Genomic DNA, 17,100 nt, shown 5'->3' with positions numbered 1-17,100 from the left:
GTTTCCCTGCTCCTCACCCAGATTTTCTTCTACTGGCAACTTTAAAGCATGAGGTGAATTGAGGCAAGTAGAGAATCCTCACTAAATAAATCTGAATGTTGACTCTACTTAGATAAACAGAATAGGGCAGATTCCACTCTGTTATGAAAGTGGCTTTTTTCAAATATTTAGGGACAAATAGTTAAAATGTGACATTAAAACAATATGACCTAACATTGAAGAGACCTTGGACTGGAAATGTTTTCCTTCATAATTTGTTCTCCTTACATCACAAAGCTGTGGTAAGGGTCAAGTGAGATAACATATGTAACTGCTTCAGAGACAATAAAACAAAAAGAAATTTTTTTTTTACTCTTGTTGTTTTTTACTCTTAAGATTGGTATTGCTGTGTGGGATTTGAATTATGTTAAGTTTGGAAATATAATTTTAAAACTTTAATATTTGTCTGCTTTTGCTTTCAAATAAAGCTTTAAATTTGGAATCATGTTTTTATTTGCAGAAAATGTATAAAGGTACTATACAGCATTCACTAGCCTATCACCTAGTTTTCTTTGTCTTTTCTTTTCTTTTCTTTCTTTTTTTTTTTTTTAAACGGAGTCTCAATCTGTTGCCCAGGCTGGAGTGCAGTGGTGTGATCTCAGCTCACTGCAACCTCCACCTCCCAGGTTCAAGTGATTCTCCTGCCTCAGCCTCCCAAGTAGGTGGGATTACAGGCACCCACCACCACGCCCAGCTAATTTTTGTATTTTTAGTAGAGACGAGGTTTCACCATGTTAGCCAAGTTGGTCCTGAACCCCTGACCTCAGGTGATGCGCCCACCTCAGCCTCCTAAAGTTCTGGTATTACAGGCATAAGCCACCATGCCTGGCCCCAATAGGCATGAGCCACCGCACCTGGCCCCAGTTACAGGACTGAGCCACCACGCCCTGCCCCAGTTTTCTTTAACGTTAGTGTCTTACATTACTATAGTATATTCGTCAAAACTACGAAACCAACTCAGGTACCTTGCTACTGTGTAACTTTCACACTTCATTCAGATTTCACCAATTTTTACACTACTATCTCTTTTCTGTCCAGGACCCCATCCAAATACCACATCACATTTAGCTGTCACATCTCCTTAATCACCTCTGATTCCCTGTTTCTTAGTCTTTCTTTGTCTTTTCACAACCTTCATAAATTAAGGAAGTCTGTTCTGGTGTACCAATCATGCATTTTGTAAAATGTCCCTCAATTTAGGTTTCTCTGCTGTTTTTCTCAGTAACTTTTTGTTGAATTTTATCTAAGTAAAATTTTTATGTAAAACCTTCCATTAATATAGGGCCCAATAAACACCGCAGATAATTAAATGGATCTTGGTAATTGACTTACCCCTTTTTTTCACATAATTCCTTGTTTGTGGAAATTCCACATGCCTTGCAGATGATATTTCTCCAGTTTTTAACATGTCACTGTTAAATCAACACCAACCGACAGATTTTGTTTGCAAATCGTTAATAGAAGAACCACAGGGAAACCAGCCTAGCAATGTGCTGAATATCATGGATTTAATAGGTAGAGTGTGAGAATGAATCTATGTTGCTGATATTAATACATCAATTGATTATCTGTATAATGGTTTTACTTTTCAAAACTAGCATTTAAGTTTTAATACGTGTTAAGTGCAAAAAATTAGTAAATCTAGATCAAGCACATTATAGGTAAGATAAATTAATCTTGAAAAATGAATTATGTAATTGATATTGCAGTTAAAAATGAAAAGAGATAAAACAGTAAGAAAAACTCAAAGACTACTTTCACCTCTCTTTCTCTCCCTCTCTCTCCACACACACACCCACACACACACACACACACACACCCACACACACACACACACACACGCACCCACACACACACACACACACTTATAACTACTCAATGAGAACTTGATTAAAAGTGCTTAAGTCAAAGACCATGAAAATTATTCCTAAGGATAAAAAAATAATTATTATTATATTATTGGAACAGAATAGGTCTTAATCTCAAAAATGATAAAAAGTTATTCAATTAAGTGGTCATTAATCTAGAGTCAGTTCAACTATAAAAAATAAGGTGGGTGTCTTTCCTGAATAAAGAGATTAAAGAGAAATACAGTGTGATGGAATAAATCAAGATCACAAAAAGCTCTTTTTTTTTTCTCCTCACTTTCTTAAGTGCAATTCAGAATCACTTCTGGGTATTAAGGAAATTCCTATTTTATCTTTGCAGCTGTAACTTCTGGGGAAATCATTTGAGGTCAGGAAATTGATGAGTTCTGAAAATAAACATTAAACACTCTATTAGTCACACCTATATAGGTCATCCTACCAGTTCATTTACCTTTCACAGTAAGCATCTTAGTAAAGACAAACTTTTGCAACACCCTTGAGATGCACGAGACAAATAGAGAAAATAAGATACACAAGCTGGTAATCCCAGATACTTAGGCAGCTGAGGTGAGATGATCCCTTGAGCCCAGGGAGTTCAGGCTGCAGTAAGCCATGATTGCGTCACTACACTCAGCTTGGTCAACAGAGCAAGACCTTGTCTCTAAAAAAAAAAAAGAAAAAAGAAAAAGAAAAAACTACAGAAAGTTAAATAGCTTTGCCAATGTTGTCCTTTGAATTCATTAGATCAGACTGTATTTATAAATGTCAAAATCTTATAAATTTTCATAATTTAGTCATTTCAAAATTTAGAAAATAATTTTAGTACTTTCCAAGAATGCACTTAATATTTTTTTAACAAAACAGTTCCTGTCAAAGTACCATTATCTTCTTGTTATTAGGATACCAAATGTCTTTGGAAAGAATGTACAGATTCATGTAGATTTTTATGATAGATGACACAAGAATTTTTCAGAAACATCTTGTATTTTGAGACCTGAATTAAATACTTTAAAGAAATATCTCACACAAGCAAAACAAAGAGCAATACATAAATGATATATCACTCTGCTGTGTTTTCTAACAGAACTCAGCATATAACTTACAGATTTTTCCATTGTTTTATATTAGATTAAGCCATATAAAACTGCAGGTATTATTGTTTTGACCTACGAAATATCAAGTTTACATAGTTTAACTTAATTCTCAGCTGTATAAATGTATTTTACTTGCTCGCCAATTGTAAGCAACTTGAAGGTAAAAGACCATACATTATTTTCCTTTCTATCTTAAGCACATAGTATGCAGGACTAGAGAAATAATATACATAGGATAAATGATTGCTAAATTTAGACAAATGAGTGAATGAGTGAGCTGCTCTCAGAAATCAATACATTTAATTTCTGGTATCCACCCAGGGTAAGACAAATACTCCATTCAAAATAACACTGTCATTTTGTTTTGTATTTTTAAGTTGTATTTATACAACTGCAAATATCTAGATAACCGGTTATGTATTTTACTTTTCCTGTGGAAGTTGTGATGAGTAGATATAGTTTAAAACTGAAACATATAGCTATAGAATTTCTACTCTTTCTGTTTATATTATATATCATACAAATAAAGCTATTAAAACTAGTAAAAACTATTCCAGTCATGCTAAAAGTTATGGTATAACAAATATGTAAATTCATGCTCTTAAATGTTTATATTAACTTTTATACTTAAATCTTGATATTACATTAACTTAAAAAATACAGATATATCAAACATCCTTCTCATTAGAGTTAAGGCAAATAGGATGTAGTTATCTATAGGAAAAAGACAAACCTGGTGCAGTGACTCACACCTGTCATCCCAGCACTTTGGGAGGCCGAGGTGGGTGGATCACCTGAGGTCAGGAGTTCAAGACCAGCCTGGTCAACATGGTGAAAACCCGTCTCTACTAAAAATACAAAAAATTAGCCGGTCATGATGGTGGCACCTGTAATCCCAGCTATTCGTGAGGCTGAGGCAGGAGAATCGCTTGAACCAGGGAGGCAGAGGTTGCAGTAAGCTGAGATCGTGCCATTGCACTCCAGCCTGGGCGGCAGAGCAAGACTCCATCTCAAAAAAAAAAAAAAAAAAAAAAAAAAGAAAAAAGAAAAAGGCAACGCACAGCAGATTATAATTTAAGCAACTGAAAATTTCTTCAATCTTTTTTCTAGTTTTGCACTTTTAAAGATACTCTTATTGTCACATGCTTTTTAAAAAATGATACTCGTATTATTTGTTGCCTATTAATTTGCATAGTTTTCCTTCTAAACAAAACCTACTCCTCCAAAGCTTACAATACAGCCTGTTCATGGGGCAGAGAGCCCAGCCTGGTGAGCAGCCTGCAGTGTGGGGCCAAAGAGTGACCTACAAAAGTGCCTCATTAGGGACTGCTGGCACTAGAGTCAAAACAAGGGAACATTTTATCATGGAGCATTGGAATATTCTAGGAAAAATAAAAGCTACTGTTTCTAGAGCTCCTGCTGTGTATGGCCAACATTTTACATAAACCATTTTACATAATCTTCACAGCAATCCTGCAAGACAAATATCATCATCCCCTTTATAGCTCAGAGAATTTAAATAGTTTGCCCATGTCACTTAGCTGGAATCCAGGTCTCACATGCTGGAAAGCCCACCATGCATTGCCACCACTGTATGGTGACAGCCCTTCCATTTCTCCAGCAGATACTGAGCAGCAATTGCTCTATGCCTGGCATTTGTGCTAGTCCTTGTGCCTTGGCCTCAGGAAGCTTAGTGTAGGCAAGACACAGAATAAACAAATACCTTCCCAAATACACATTGTCCAGGAGTTATAAGGTACAGTATGGAAAAACCAAGCAGGGTCAATGGAATGACATGCGAGAATGGCAGCTCTTTAGATCAGGTGGCCAGAGAAGGCTCTCTGAGTAGGTGCCATGTGAGCAGAGGCCAGGATTAAGAAATGGCGTGAGATGTGCTATTCTGAGAGGCAAGGATAAAGTCCTCAGGTGGCATCCTTGGAAACACCCTGACATGGCACTAGGGTGGTGGCATTCAACCAAACTGTTTCTGTTAATTTACCTTCAATCAGATTACATTCACCCGACTCACCTGAGGCCTACCAGGTTACTCTCGGGAACTTCTTTGCTATATACCATGTTCACCTCCCAAAGGTGGCACTTCTTGTGGGCAAAGGAAAATGTGTGCAGAGATCAAGCCTCGCCTTCCTAGCTAAGCCTGACATTTTGCCAGTGCGGTGTTGTGAGTGAGTATAACCCAGCTTTTCATGGAATCATTGCCCTGTGGAACCTGGATGGGGCTCTGGGTCTTCCTCTTTGTTCTGCAATTAGCTCTAGAAATCATAGCAAGCTGCCTCAGGGGTGAGCTTGATCAGACAAGGAGCCTTCCATAGAGCAGACAGTGCACTGCCTTGCACCAGGGCTTCCAGCCATTTTTAGAAAGCTTCACATGTCTGCAGTGCTCGGGGGAGGCAGCCAGGCAACTTTCCATCACTGGAACCCACTCATGCTTTCTCGCTCAATGAGGGCCCACACATTTTGGGGAGAATATAAAGACCAACAAAACATTTCAATTCTCAAGTTTATGATCTAGTGGAGGAGACAGACAGTACTCCTACAGTGATAAATGCCATCAGTAGTGCACACTCTAAGGAAGTATGAAAGAACTTGAGATTGCTTTTAATTGGACATTGAATCAGGTACCCTGCAAAATGTCTAGCAAAGAACTCAAGACTTAGTAAACATTCAATACACATCAGCTATCACTCTTATTAGGATTGGCTTCACATAGGAAGCAGAATTTGAGGCAAGGTAGGATTGCCAGATAAAGTACAGGATGTCCAGTGAAGTTTGAATTTCAGATAAACAACAAAAAAATTTTAAGTGTGTCTCAAATATCACATGAGACGTACTTACAGTAAAATAGATTTGCTGTTTATCTGAAATTCAAACTTCACTGGGACACCCTTATTTTTATTTGCTATTTGACCAACCTAATACATCTGGCAAATCTAAGCTGAATTTTTTTTTTTTTTTACTTTTATTGAAGTATAATTGACAAATAAAAGTTGCATAATTTAGGTTGTACAGCTTGATGTTTTTTTACTTTCCTTCAAAGGGGAACTTCTCTCTGATTGGTGTTTTGATACACATAAACATTGTCAAATGATTACCATAATTAATCTAATTAGCACATAAAACACCTCATATCGTTACTTTTTTGTGCGGTGAGAAGACTTAAGATCCACCTTTTTAGCAAATTTCAAATATGCAGCACAGTATTAGCAACTATAGTCACCATGGTGCACATTAGACTCCAGAACTTACTCATATTGCATAACTCAAATTGTGTGCCCTTTGGCCAACATCTCCGCCATTTCTCCTATGCCTCAGGCCCTGGCCACCACCATTCTACTCTTTTCTTCTGTGAGTTTGACTATTTTAGATTTCACACATAAGAAAGATCATACAGTATTTGTCTTTCTTTTCCTTTCTTTCTTTCTTTTTTTTTTTTTTAAGAGGGAGTCTCGCTCTGTGGCCCAGGCTGGAGTGCAATGGTGAAATCTCGGCTCACTGCAACCTCCTCCGCCTTCCGAGTTCAAGTGATTCTCCCTGCCTCAGCCTCCCGAGTAGCTGGGATTACAGGTGCCCACCACCACGACCGGCTAAGTAGTATTTGTCTTTCTGTATCTGCTCATTTCACTTAGGATAATGCCCTCTAGGTTCACTTGTGTTACTGCAAATGACAGAATTTCCTTGTTTTTCAGGGCTGAGTAATACTCCATTGTGTATATATACGCCACATTTTCTTCATCTCCTCATCCATCAGTGGACACTTGGGTTGTTTCCATATCTTGGCTATTGTCAATAAAGCTGCAATGAACATGAGAATGCAGGTATCTCTTCAAGGTCCTGATTTCATTTCTTTTGGAAATACACTCAGAAGTGAGATTGCTGGCACAGAAACAGGAAAGAAATTGTATTTTTCATGGCACTTTATGATCTCCCATAATTCACTGAGTACTTCCTATATGACAGTCACTGTTCTGAGGGATTTACAAGAATTAACTCTTTTATTCTTCTTAAAAGCATGGGGTAGCTTATCAGCATCCTTATTTTATAAATGAGGAAACTGAGGTATAAAGAGGTAAAGTAACTTGTCTAAGAACATAGAGCAGGGAAGTGGTGCAGCTTGGATTATGAACCTAAGGTGTTTGGTTCCTGGGGCTACTGTCATCTTAATATTTTAGATAGAGAAAAGTAATCTGTTCTAAATAAAGTTATAGAAAGCCTTCAGGGCCAGCCTATCACCAAAGTTATTTTTTACACACCAGATCACCCAACCCTAATTTCTGCATAAAGTGAAATATTGTTTGCTAAATTACTACTACTACTGGGGGCTACAGCTAGTTTAACTAAGCACCTTCTGTATTCTTTCACATATAGAAATATGGATATACCCTCCTATGCTCCTCTTTTCATTCTCAAAGCCACCCTGTTCCTGGAATGTGAGATCTTCTCCTAATCGTTGGCTGGAGAATCAAACGCTACCTTTGCAACAGCTTATCGGAAGCAAACAAGCTGAGGGGAATTGAGCAAGAATTTCTGGGACACCAACAGCATAGGAGGAACAAAGGATGTAGAGGGCGGGTTGACGGTCTACACAGGACAAAGCCAATGATTAACCAAACCTCCTGCAGATTTAAATGGGATGGGAACTAGGAGTGGAGGCAATCCTTTCTTTCAGCTGGAGTGCTCCTCATGAGCCAGCCCCACCCTTAGAAAAGATGTTTTCCATGAGGATCGTCTGCCTGGTCCTAAGTGTGGTGGGCACAGGATGGGTATGGCCCTTTTCATTTTCTCTTCTTGCTTTCTCTCTGGTGTTTATTCCACAAAGAGCTTGGAGGTCAGAGTCTACCTGTTCTATGTCATGACACACTCTTAGCTTTATGAACTCCAGGCCTGGGAGGAAAGCTCCTGGATGGGATTGACACCTCAAGAATACAAGGTAATATGACCCCAAGAGGAAGATCTTAGATGGATGAGAGTGTACAAACTCACAAGGGAAACTTTAGCATCAGTCATTCAGTCTTACTACATTTTGTTTTGTTTTGTTTTAAAAAGGGCAAGAATTCTTTGCTATCCTTGTAGTTATAAAGCCTTGGTGCATTATAATGCTAGTTAATGGAATAAAACATTCTACGGTAAGATTTGTTTTCTTTAATTATTAATTTTTTGCTACTTGCCCATAATAAGCAGAACTTTTAGTTCTCGTACAGTTTTGCTGAAAGGTTATTTTTGTGTTTGTCAAGACAAAAGAAAAAGCAAATTAATTATCTTTGGAAACATCTTTGCAGTATCAGAAGAGATTAGTTAGTAAGGCAATACGCTTTTAGGAAGTAATGGTATTCTTTTAGATTATGAATCCATCTCTAAAGGTTACATAGAAATTTGAAGGAGAGAGGAACATTAAGTTAAGATAGTGTAGGTTTTTTCTACCGAAGCAGCAATTACAGGAGAAAGAGCTCTATAGCTTTCAACTTTCTTTCTGTCTGCAGTCATTAGTAAAAATGAAAAGGTAAAATTTAACTGATTTTGTAGATTCAAATAATTTTCCTTTTAGGATGGATTCTTTAAAACTCCTAATATTTATCAAATGCTTATTTAGTGTCATACACAGTTAAGAAATTTGTACACCTTATCTCCTTTAATTCTCATAACAACTCCATAAAATGGGTCTTAGGATTTTCATTTGAAGACAAGAAACCTGAGGCTTGCAGAAGCCCTGTGGCTGGTGTCCTTAATCTTTGTGAGAGTGCCATCTCTTCCTGGGGACTTATAGGCATGCCAGTGTCTCCTCTTCTGGCTAACATTGCTGTTGCTCTCTTTTGTGTATGTGAATGAATCTTTAAAGACTGCAGATACTGGTGAAGGTGACTTTCTAGCTGAAGGAGGAGGCGTGCGTGGCCCAAGGGTTGTGGAAAGGCATCAATCTGCCTGCAAAGATTCAGACTGGCCCTTCTGCTCTGATGAAGACTGGGTAAGCAGTTAGCTGGGGAAGCAGGAAATTCCTTCCCTCTGTTGCTAGAGGGGCTCACAGGCTGATCTGATTGGTCCCAGAAACTTTTTAAAATAGAAAATAATTGAATAGCTCCCTACGTACCAAATAAAGAAAAGGAACCTACTAGCAAGAGCACTGTTTAATTACCTCCCCAATTCTGGATCATTAGTGGGTGAACAGACTGGATTTCAGTTGCATGCTCAGGCAAAACTAGGCACCTGAGTATAGTGGCCTCAATTTCCTGGCATCTAATTTATGGCTAAGTGGAACATCATTCCAGAATTTGTCTGCAACCTCTAACTAGTCCTCTTACCTACTTTTAAGCCAACTTGTCTGGAAGAGACAGGGTAGGAAGAAATGGGGACTGCATGGAAACATGCAAAATTATTCTGAATCCAAGAGATAGATCCTTACTGTAATTTTCTCTCTTCACTTTCAGAACTACAAATGCCCTTCTGGCTGCAGGATGAAAGGGTTGATTGATGAAGTCAATCAAGATTTTACAAGCAGAATAAATAAGCTCAAAAACTCGCTATTTGACTATCAGAAGAACAATAAGGATTCTAACTCATTGACCACTAATATAATGGAAATTTTGAGAGGCGATATTGTCTCATCCAATAGTAAGTATTACATTTTTACTGCTTTGATTTTATAACAGAAACAACAAAAATCCTAAATAAATATGATATCTGCTTATATCTATGACAATTTCATCCCAAAGTACTTAGTGTAGAAATATATGCCTTCATAACATCCATGAAAATTTTAAGGGAGAGCTTTTGTTTTTGCTATTTTTTCAAAGTAAAAGATGTTAACTGAGATTGTTTAAGGTCAAAAAATAAGTCAGAATTTTGGATTAAAAACAAGAATTTAAGTGTGTTCTTTTCAACAGTATATACTGAAAGTAGGATGGGTCAGACTCTTTGAGTTGGATATTTTTGTTTCTGCCTTGCAGAGGTGAAAACTGAGAGGTCAAGGAACTTATTCAAAGACACAAAGCTGGGAGTTCAACCCTCAGACTCCACTGAGCTGATTAGGTAGATTTTTAACTTTAAAATATAGAGTCAAGCTACATCATTTTCAGAGTCTACTCATTAGGGTTAGGAAACATCGCATTCACTCTGGGCACGGACAGCGAGTCTAGGGAGGCCTCAGTTTCTGAAGTTTTGCTTTACCTTTTTACACCTTCACAAACACTTGACATTTAAAATCAGTGATGCAACACTAGCTGGCAAGTGAGTGATCCTGTTGACCCAAAACAGCTTAGGAACAATTTCAAATCTATAGATAAAAAGAAAAATTCATCAGTAAGAAAATCCAATATGTTCAAGTCCCTTGATTAAGGATATTATAAAATATTTGGAATGCAATCAAACCAATTATTTTAACTCCAAATTACACCTTTAAAATTCCAAAGAAATTTCTTCTATATTTATTTGAGATTACTAATTGCTAATAGGACATCTTAACTGGGATTCGTGGATGGCTGCAGGGCATAACATTATCCAAAAGTCAAATGCCCCATACGTTTTGAACTCACAGATTAAACTGTAACCAAAATAAAATTGGGAATATTTGCAAGCTAACTTCTTTCTTTCTTTCTTTCTTCCTTCCTTTCCTCCTTTCCTCCCTTCCTCCCTTCCTCCCTTCCTCTCTTTCTCTCTTTCTCTCTTTCTTTCATCTCTCTCTTTCCTTCCTTCCTTTCTTTTTTGCTGGCAATTACAGACAAATCACTCAGCAGCTACTTCAATAACCATATTTTCTATTTCAGACCGTGATAATACCTATAACCGAGTGTCTGAAGATCTGAGAAGCAGAATTGAAGTCCTGAAGCGCAAAGTCATAGAAAAAGTACAGCATATCCAACTTCTGCAGCAAAATGTTAGGGCCCAGTTGGTTGATATGAAAAGACTGGAGGTAAGTATGTGGCTGTGGTCCCAGACTTCCTTGTTTATGAGTAGCAGGGAAAAGGAAGACGATAGTTATGCATTGAGTGTCTACTATATGCAGAGAAAAGTATTATATCCATCATCTACCTAAAAGTAGGTATTATTTTCCTCACTCAACAGTTGAAGAAAAAAAATTCAGAGATATTAAGTAAATTTTCCAATGGTACATAGATAGTAAATTTCAAAATCAAGTGTTCAGTCCTTGTCTAATTCCAAAGCCCATTACATCACCATGCCTCTGAGTCTTCAGCCTGAGTTTCACCAAGGATCATTTAATTAGCGTTGCCTTTGAGAGAGAATAGCACCTTACTCTTGATCCATTCTGAGACTAAGATGATCAAAGAGCATTCATTGCTTATCCTTGCTAGCCCTGTAATACCCAACATCTCTTCCACTGAGGGTGCTCGATAAGCAGAAAACAGAGAATATTAAGTGGTAGGTCTCCAAGTCAAAAAAAAAAAATGAAACCAGTTTCCAGAAGGAGAATTAACTACCAGAAACTCAATAGACATAGTTTATGTATTTTTATCTACATTTTCTCTTTCTTTTTCTCCCCTCTCTCTAGGTGGACGTTGACATTAAGATCCGATCTTGTCGAGGGTCATGCAGTAGGGCTTTAGCTCGTGAAGTAGATCTGAAGGACTATGAAGATCAGCAGAAGCAACTTGAACAGGTCATTGCCAAAGACTTACTTCCCTCTAGAGATAGGCAACACTTACCACTGATAAAAATGAACCCAGTTCCGGACTTGTTTCCCCCAAATTTCAAGAGCCAGCTTCAGAAGGTACCCCCAGAGTGGAAGGCATTAACAGACATGCAGCAGATGAGAATGGAGTTAGAGAGACCTGGTGGAAATGAGGTTACCCAAGTAGGCTCCACCTCTTATAGAACAGGATCAGAGACAGAAAGCCCCAGGAACCCTAGCAGTGCTGGAAGCTGGAACCCTGGGAGCTCTGGACCTGGAAGTACTGGACACCAAAGCCCTGGGAGCTCTGGACCAGGAAGTACTGGAACCTGGAAACCTGGGAGCTCTGGACCTGGAAGTACTGGAACCTGGAACCCTGGGAGCTCTGGATCTGGAAGTACTGGAACCTGGAACCCTGGGAGCTCTGGAACTGGAAGTACTGGAACCTGGAACCCTGGGAGCTCTGGATCTGGAAGTACTGGAACCTGGAACCCTGGGAGCTCTGGAACTGGAAGTACTGGAAACCAAAACACTGGGAGCCCTAGACCTGGTAGTACCGGAACCTGGAATCCTGGCAGCTCTGGACATGGAAGTGCTGGGCACTGGAGTTCTGAGAGTTCTGTATCTAGTAGTACTGGACATTGGCACTCTGGATCTGGAAGTTTTAGGCCAGATAGCTCAGGCTCTGGGAACACCAGGCCTACCAACCCAGACTGGGGCACGTTTGAAGAGGTGCCAGGAAATGTAAGTCCAGGGACAAACAGAGAGCACCGCACAGAAAAACTGGTCACTTCTAAAGGAGACAAAGAGCTCGTGGTTGGCAAAGAGAAGGTCACCTCTGGTAGCACAACCACCACACGTCGTTCATGCTCTAAAACCGTTACTAAGACTGTTATTGGTCCTGATGGTCACAAAGAAGTTACCAAAGAAGTAGTGACCTCCGAAGATGGTTCTGACTGTCCCGAGGCGATAGATTTAGGCATAGGTACTCTGGATGAGTTCCGCCATAGGCACCCTGATGCAGCTGCCTTCTTTGACACTGCCTCAACTGGAAAAACATTTCCAGGTTTCTTTCCATCTACGTTCAGAGAGTTTGCCAGTGAGGCTGAGTCAATGGGTTCAGAATCTGGTACCTTCACAAATACAAAGGAAACCAGTTCTCATCACTCTGGGGTAGCTGAATTCCCTTCCAGTGGTAAAACTTCAAGTCACAGCAAACAATTTATTAGTAGCACAGCTTACAACAGAGAAGGCTCTACATTTGAAAGCAAGAGTTATAAAATGGCAGATGAGGCCGGAAGTGAAGCTGATCATGAAGGAACACATTCCACCAAGAGAGGCCATGCTAAATCTCGCTCTTCCAGAGGTATCCACACTTCTCCTTTGGGGAAGCCTTTCCTGTCCCCTTAGACTAAGTTCAATATTTCTGCACAGTGCTCCCATGGCCCCTTGCATTTCCTTCTTAACTCTCTGTTACAATTCATTGAAACTACACTTTTTTGGTCTGTTTTTGCGCTAGACTGTAAGTTCCATGGGGGCAGGGCCTTTGTCTGTCTCATCTCTGTATTTCCAAATGCCTAACAGTAACAGAGTCATGACTCAATAAATACATGTTAAATGGATGAATTACTTCCTCTGAAACTCTATTTGAGCTTATTTAATCAAATTCTTTCACTAGTCAAAGTGTGTGCTATTAGAATTGTCACCCAATTGATTAATCACATTTTTAGTATGTGTCTCAGTTGACATTTAGGTCAGCCTAAAAACAAGTTCTATTAGTATTAATTGATGCTTAGCTACCTGTACTGGTTACTTGCTATTAGTATGTGCAAGTAAAATTCCAAATCCATTTGAGGAAAATCCCCTTTGCAATTTGTAGGTATAAATAAGCCCTTGTTTGCATAAGTTCTATCCCACTGTAAGTGCATCCTTCCCCTATGGAGGGAAGAAAAGGAGGAAGAAAGAACAGAAGGGAAGGAAACAATATTTGCCTTCTTTAATCTGAGTCGTGCCTATCTTTGTAAAGTTAAATGAGAATAACTTCTTCCAACCAGCTTAATTTTTTTTTTAGACTGTGATGATGTCCTCCAAACACATCCTTCAGGTACCCAAAGTGGCATTTTCAATATCAAGCTACCCGGATCCAGTAAGATTTTTTCTGTTTATTGCGATCAAGAGACCAGTTTGGGAGGATGGCTTTTGATCCAGCAAAGAATGGATGGATCACTGAATTTTAACCGGACCTGGCAAGACTACAAGAGAGGTTTCGGCAGCCTGAATGACGAGGGGGAAGGAGAATTCTGGCTAGGCAATGACTACCTCCACTTACTAACCCAGAGGGGCTCTGTTCTTAGGGTTGAATTAGAGGACTGGGCTGGGAACGAAGCTTATGCAGAATATTACTTCCGGGTAGGCTCTGAGGCCGAAGGCTATGCCCTCCAGGTCTCCTCCTATGAAGGCACTGCAGGCGATGCTCTGATTGAAGGTTCCGTAGAGGAAGGGACAGAGTACACCTCTCACAACAGCATGCAGTTCAGCACCTTTGACAGGGATGCAGACCAGTGGGAAGAGAACTGTGCAGAAGTCTATGGGGGAGGCTGGTGGTATAACAACTGCCAAGCAGCCAATCTCAATGGCATCTACTACCTTGGGGGCTCCTATGACCCGAGGAATAACAGTCCTTATGAGATTGAGAACGGAGTGGTCTGGGTTTCCTTTAGAGGGGCAGATTATTCCCTCAGGGCTGTTCGCATGAAAATTAGGCCCCTTTTGACCCAATAGACTAAAGGAGTGGGAGTGGGAGCACTCTGGCTTCTTTGCTAGAAAAGTGGAGAGGAAATAAGAAAGGTAAAGCGTTGAGATTCTCTACAATCTAAAAAATTCCTAGGTGCTATTTTCTTATCCTTTGTACTGTAGCTAAATGTACCTGAGACATATTAGTCTTTGAAAAATAAAGTTATATAAGTTTTTTTATCTTTAAATAGCTCTGTGGGTTTGCAAATTTGTATAAGGATATACCAAGGGCCATTCAGTACAACAGGAAAGTGTCAGACGGAAGCTTCCCTCTCTAACCTTGAGGAGTATTGGTTTGAGAACTTCTCTTCCCATACCACCCAAAGTCATGAGGCCATTGCAAACTAAAAAAGTTATTTTATCCATTTGATATGAATGGTTTTAAGCCAATATTTTAAGGTAAAACTCACTGAATCTAACCATAGCTGACCTTTGAAGTAGAATTTACAACTTATAATTACAATGCACAGTTTATAATTACAATATGTATTCATGTCTTTTGATATGGAGCAAATCCAGGAAGACAGGAGAAACATTCTTTCCTAAACAGAAATGAAAATCTGTCCTTTAAGCCCTTCCACTAGATATTGTAAGGCATACTTATTTTTTTTTCCCAGGGTGTAACCAATTTCTTTCAAAAACACATTTAAAATTTTAAAACTATTTATGATTATTCAAAAAGCAGACAATTCACACATTAATAAATAATCTCCCAAGTATTGATTTAACTTCATTTTTCTAACAATCATAAACTATATTCTGTGACATGTTCACTATTATTAAATGTAAATCGTTAATGGAAAGCATCTCACTAAGTATGATCTATGCTATATTCAAAATTCAACACATTTGCATTGGTCAATATTTGGTCCAAGCTGCATCTTTAATCCTGGTGGCCTTGCCCTCTGATTTTCAATTTGCATTCTTCTCTATTAAGATATATTTGCCTTTTCTCTTGAATATGTATTAAAATATCCCAAGCAATCCAGTATACCATCCTTTCTTACATAGCTTCTATTCTGATACGACTGCATTATTTCTCAAGGAAGGAAGGAAGGAGAGACAGTGGGAAGGAGAGGAGAAGGGAGGGAGGAGGAAAAAGGAGGCTATAGCTAGGGGCCAGAGCCTGGGGATCAAAAGGGAAATAACCTTGCAAATGCATCACATATGAACCCCAGAGTTCTTGAATTTCCTTATGGGGAATTGTAAATCTCTGATACAAACTAAATGCTATACCTTCAAATAGTTGGATACTTGGAAAAGAACTTCTTCAGAATTAAATGAAGCTTCATTTCTTTCAGACATCAGAACTTCATGGTGTCTCTATCCCCACTCCACTTTCACTCACACGTATGCCTTGACAGAATTTGAGTTGAGACTAGAAAACACTTTGTTTTCCCGAATAGCACCCTATTTAGGAACAGAATTGGGTCCTGGAATGAAAGTGATTATGAATGGGAAGGACGATTTATTTCTAATTATTTAGAAGATTTTGAGTTTGTCAAAGGATTAGATAAATCTCTTTTAATTTGATAAATGGTAGTCAATATTAGCAGGCTCATGAGAATTGGAGATACAATTTGGTTGTGAGACAAGACATGACACATCTATATTCCATTTCACCTTATCTTTATTTTCTATTTCATTTTTTCTGAAATTAAATATTAATTTAGCTCTCTGACTCTCATTCAGAAGCCCATTTCAACTTGGTTTTCATGCGATTACCTCATGCTTGAAATTGATCTCCTTAAGTCAACACAACTTTGGAATTCTAAATTAAATGGGCTGCATTCAAGCCTCTTTCTACTTGATCTCTTTTAAACATCTGCTACTTATTTTGCCCTTATCCTGCCTCTCGGACCGGTCTTTTTGTCTTGGTTTCTATACCATTTCTTCCTGCCTCACTCTTTTCAGTGTTTTTAACTGGTAATTTCTTCTCAGACCACTTCTTAAATGTAGGGATTTCTCACTGTATTTACATTGGTACTCATCTTTATCATTTGAGATTAGGTTTGGCACATCTGATTTCAACAAGACAGAAATTCATTTCTTGCTCACAGAAAAGCCTATGTAGGATTATGTCTGCATAGTCTTCAGGAAGCCATCATTTTAATAAAAGACTTACATCCTCTGGTTCACCTCACAATCCAAATATGTCCTGTGGCAATCTGGAAGGTGGAGAAAACACTGAAGGGCAAAGGAGTACCTCCTCCTTTTAAGGAACTTTCTTGAGTGTTCTAACAGCACTTCTGCTTATATTAGCCACAACTTAGTCACATAGATGAGCTTAGTTGCAGGAGAAGCTGAGGCAAGTTGACTTTTAGCTTGAGTACCAGTCTATCCTAACTAAAATCAGGATTCTGCTAATAAGGAAAAGAGGGAGAATAGATATGGAAGTCTGCAATTACCACTCTTGGCTAAACATGTTCTCGCTCTACAGTGAGTACCCTTTCTCCTTGATTGATCTGACAATCACCATAGCTTCAACTACTATCAGTGGCCTTAAGCAGGAGACAGACATTAAAATTAAGTTAAAACTTCTTGGCTTAGAATATAAACTCTTTCACAAACTGGTCCATTTTCAACCTCTGCAATCAATCATTCTATACATTAATTACACTGAATTTCTCACTGGCACTGAAATACTAGGTCCTTAAATGATTTTCTGCCT

General features: G+C 38.7%; 2 protein-coding genes across 2 annotated transcripts; both read left to right on the top strand.

Moving 5' to 3' along the window:
- Nucleotides 1–7,667: 7,667 nt before the first annotated feature.
- FGA (fibrinogen alpha chain) lies at nucleotides 7,668–14,617 on the top strand. The gene is made up of 5 exons (XM_074040662.1): nucleotides 7,668–7,779; nucleotides 8,853–8,978; nucleotides 9,439–9,622; nucleotides 10,774–10,919; nucleotides 11,517–14,617. Exons 1-5 carry the CDS (start codon nucleotides 7,726–7,728, stop codon nucleotides 13,044–13,046), a joined length of 2,040 nt encoding a protein of 679 aa, XP_073896763.1. The 5' UTR covers nucleotides 7,668–7,725; the 3' UTR covers nucleotides 13,047–14,617.
- LOC141410350 (fibrinogen alpha chain-like) lies at nucleotides 13,173–14,617 on the top strand. The gene has a single exon (XM_074040663.1). The coding sequence runs from the start codon at nucleotides 13,851–13,853 to the stop codon at nucleotides 14,415–14,417; it is 567 nt and encodes a 188-aa protein (XP_073896764.1). The 5' UTR covers nucleotides 13,173–13,850; the 3' UTR covers nucleotides 14,418–14,617.
- Nucleotides 14,618–17,100: the final 2,483 nt, after the last annotated feature.

Source organism: Macaca fascicularis, chromosome 5, assembly GCF_037993035.2.
Source record: "Macaca fascicularis isolate 582-1 chromosome 5, T2T-MFA8v1.1".
Lineage (NCBI taxonomy): Eukaryota > Metazoa > Chordata > Mammalia > Primates > Cercopithecidae > Macaca > Macaca fascicularis.
Note: the sequence above shows the minus strand (reverse complement) of the source record. Positions and strands in the feature narration are given on the sequence as shown.

What these genes read in the sequence shown, in the direction of transcription:
- FGA (XM_074040662.1), top strand. Translation starts at nt 7,726, where the DNA reads ATGTTTTCCATGAGGATCGTCTGCCTGGTCCTAAGTGTGGTGGGCACA. An exon ending in GTGTGGTGGGCACAGGATGG is followed by an intron (nt 7,780 to 8,852) that starts GTATGGCCCTTT and finishes GAATCTTTAAAG; the next exon opens with ACTGCAGATACTGGTGAAGG. An exon ending in TCTGCTCTGATGAAGACTGG is followed by an intron (nt 8,979 to 9,438) that starts GTAAGCAGTTAG and finishes CTTCACTTTCAG; the next exon opens with AACTACAAATGCCCTTCTGG.
- LOC141410350 (XM_074040663.1), top strand. Translation starts at nt 13,851, where the DNA reads ATGGATGGATCACTGAATTTTAACCGGACCTGGCAAGACTACAAGAGA.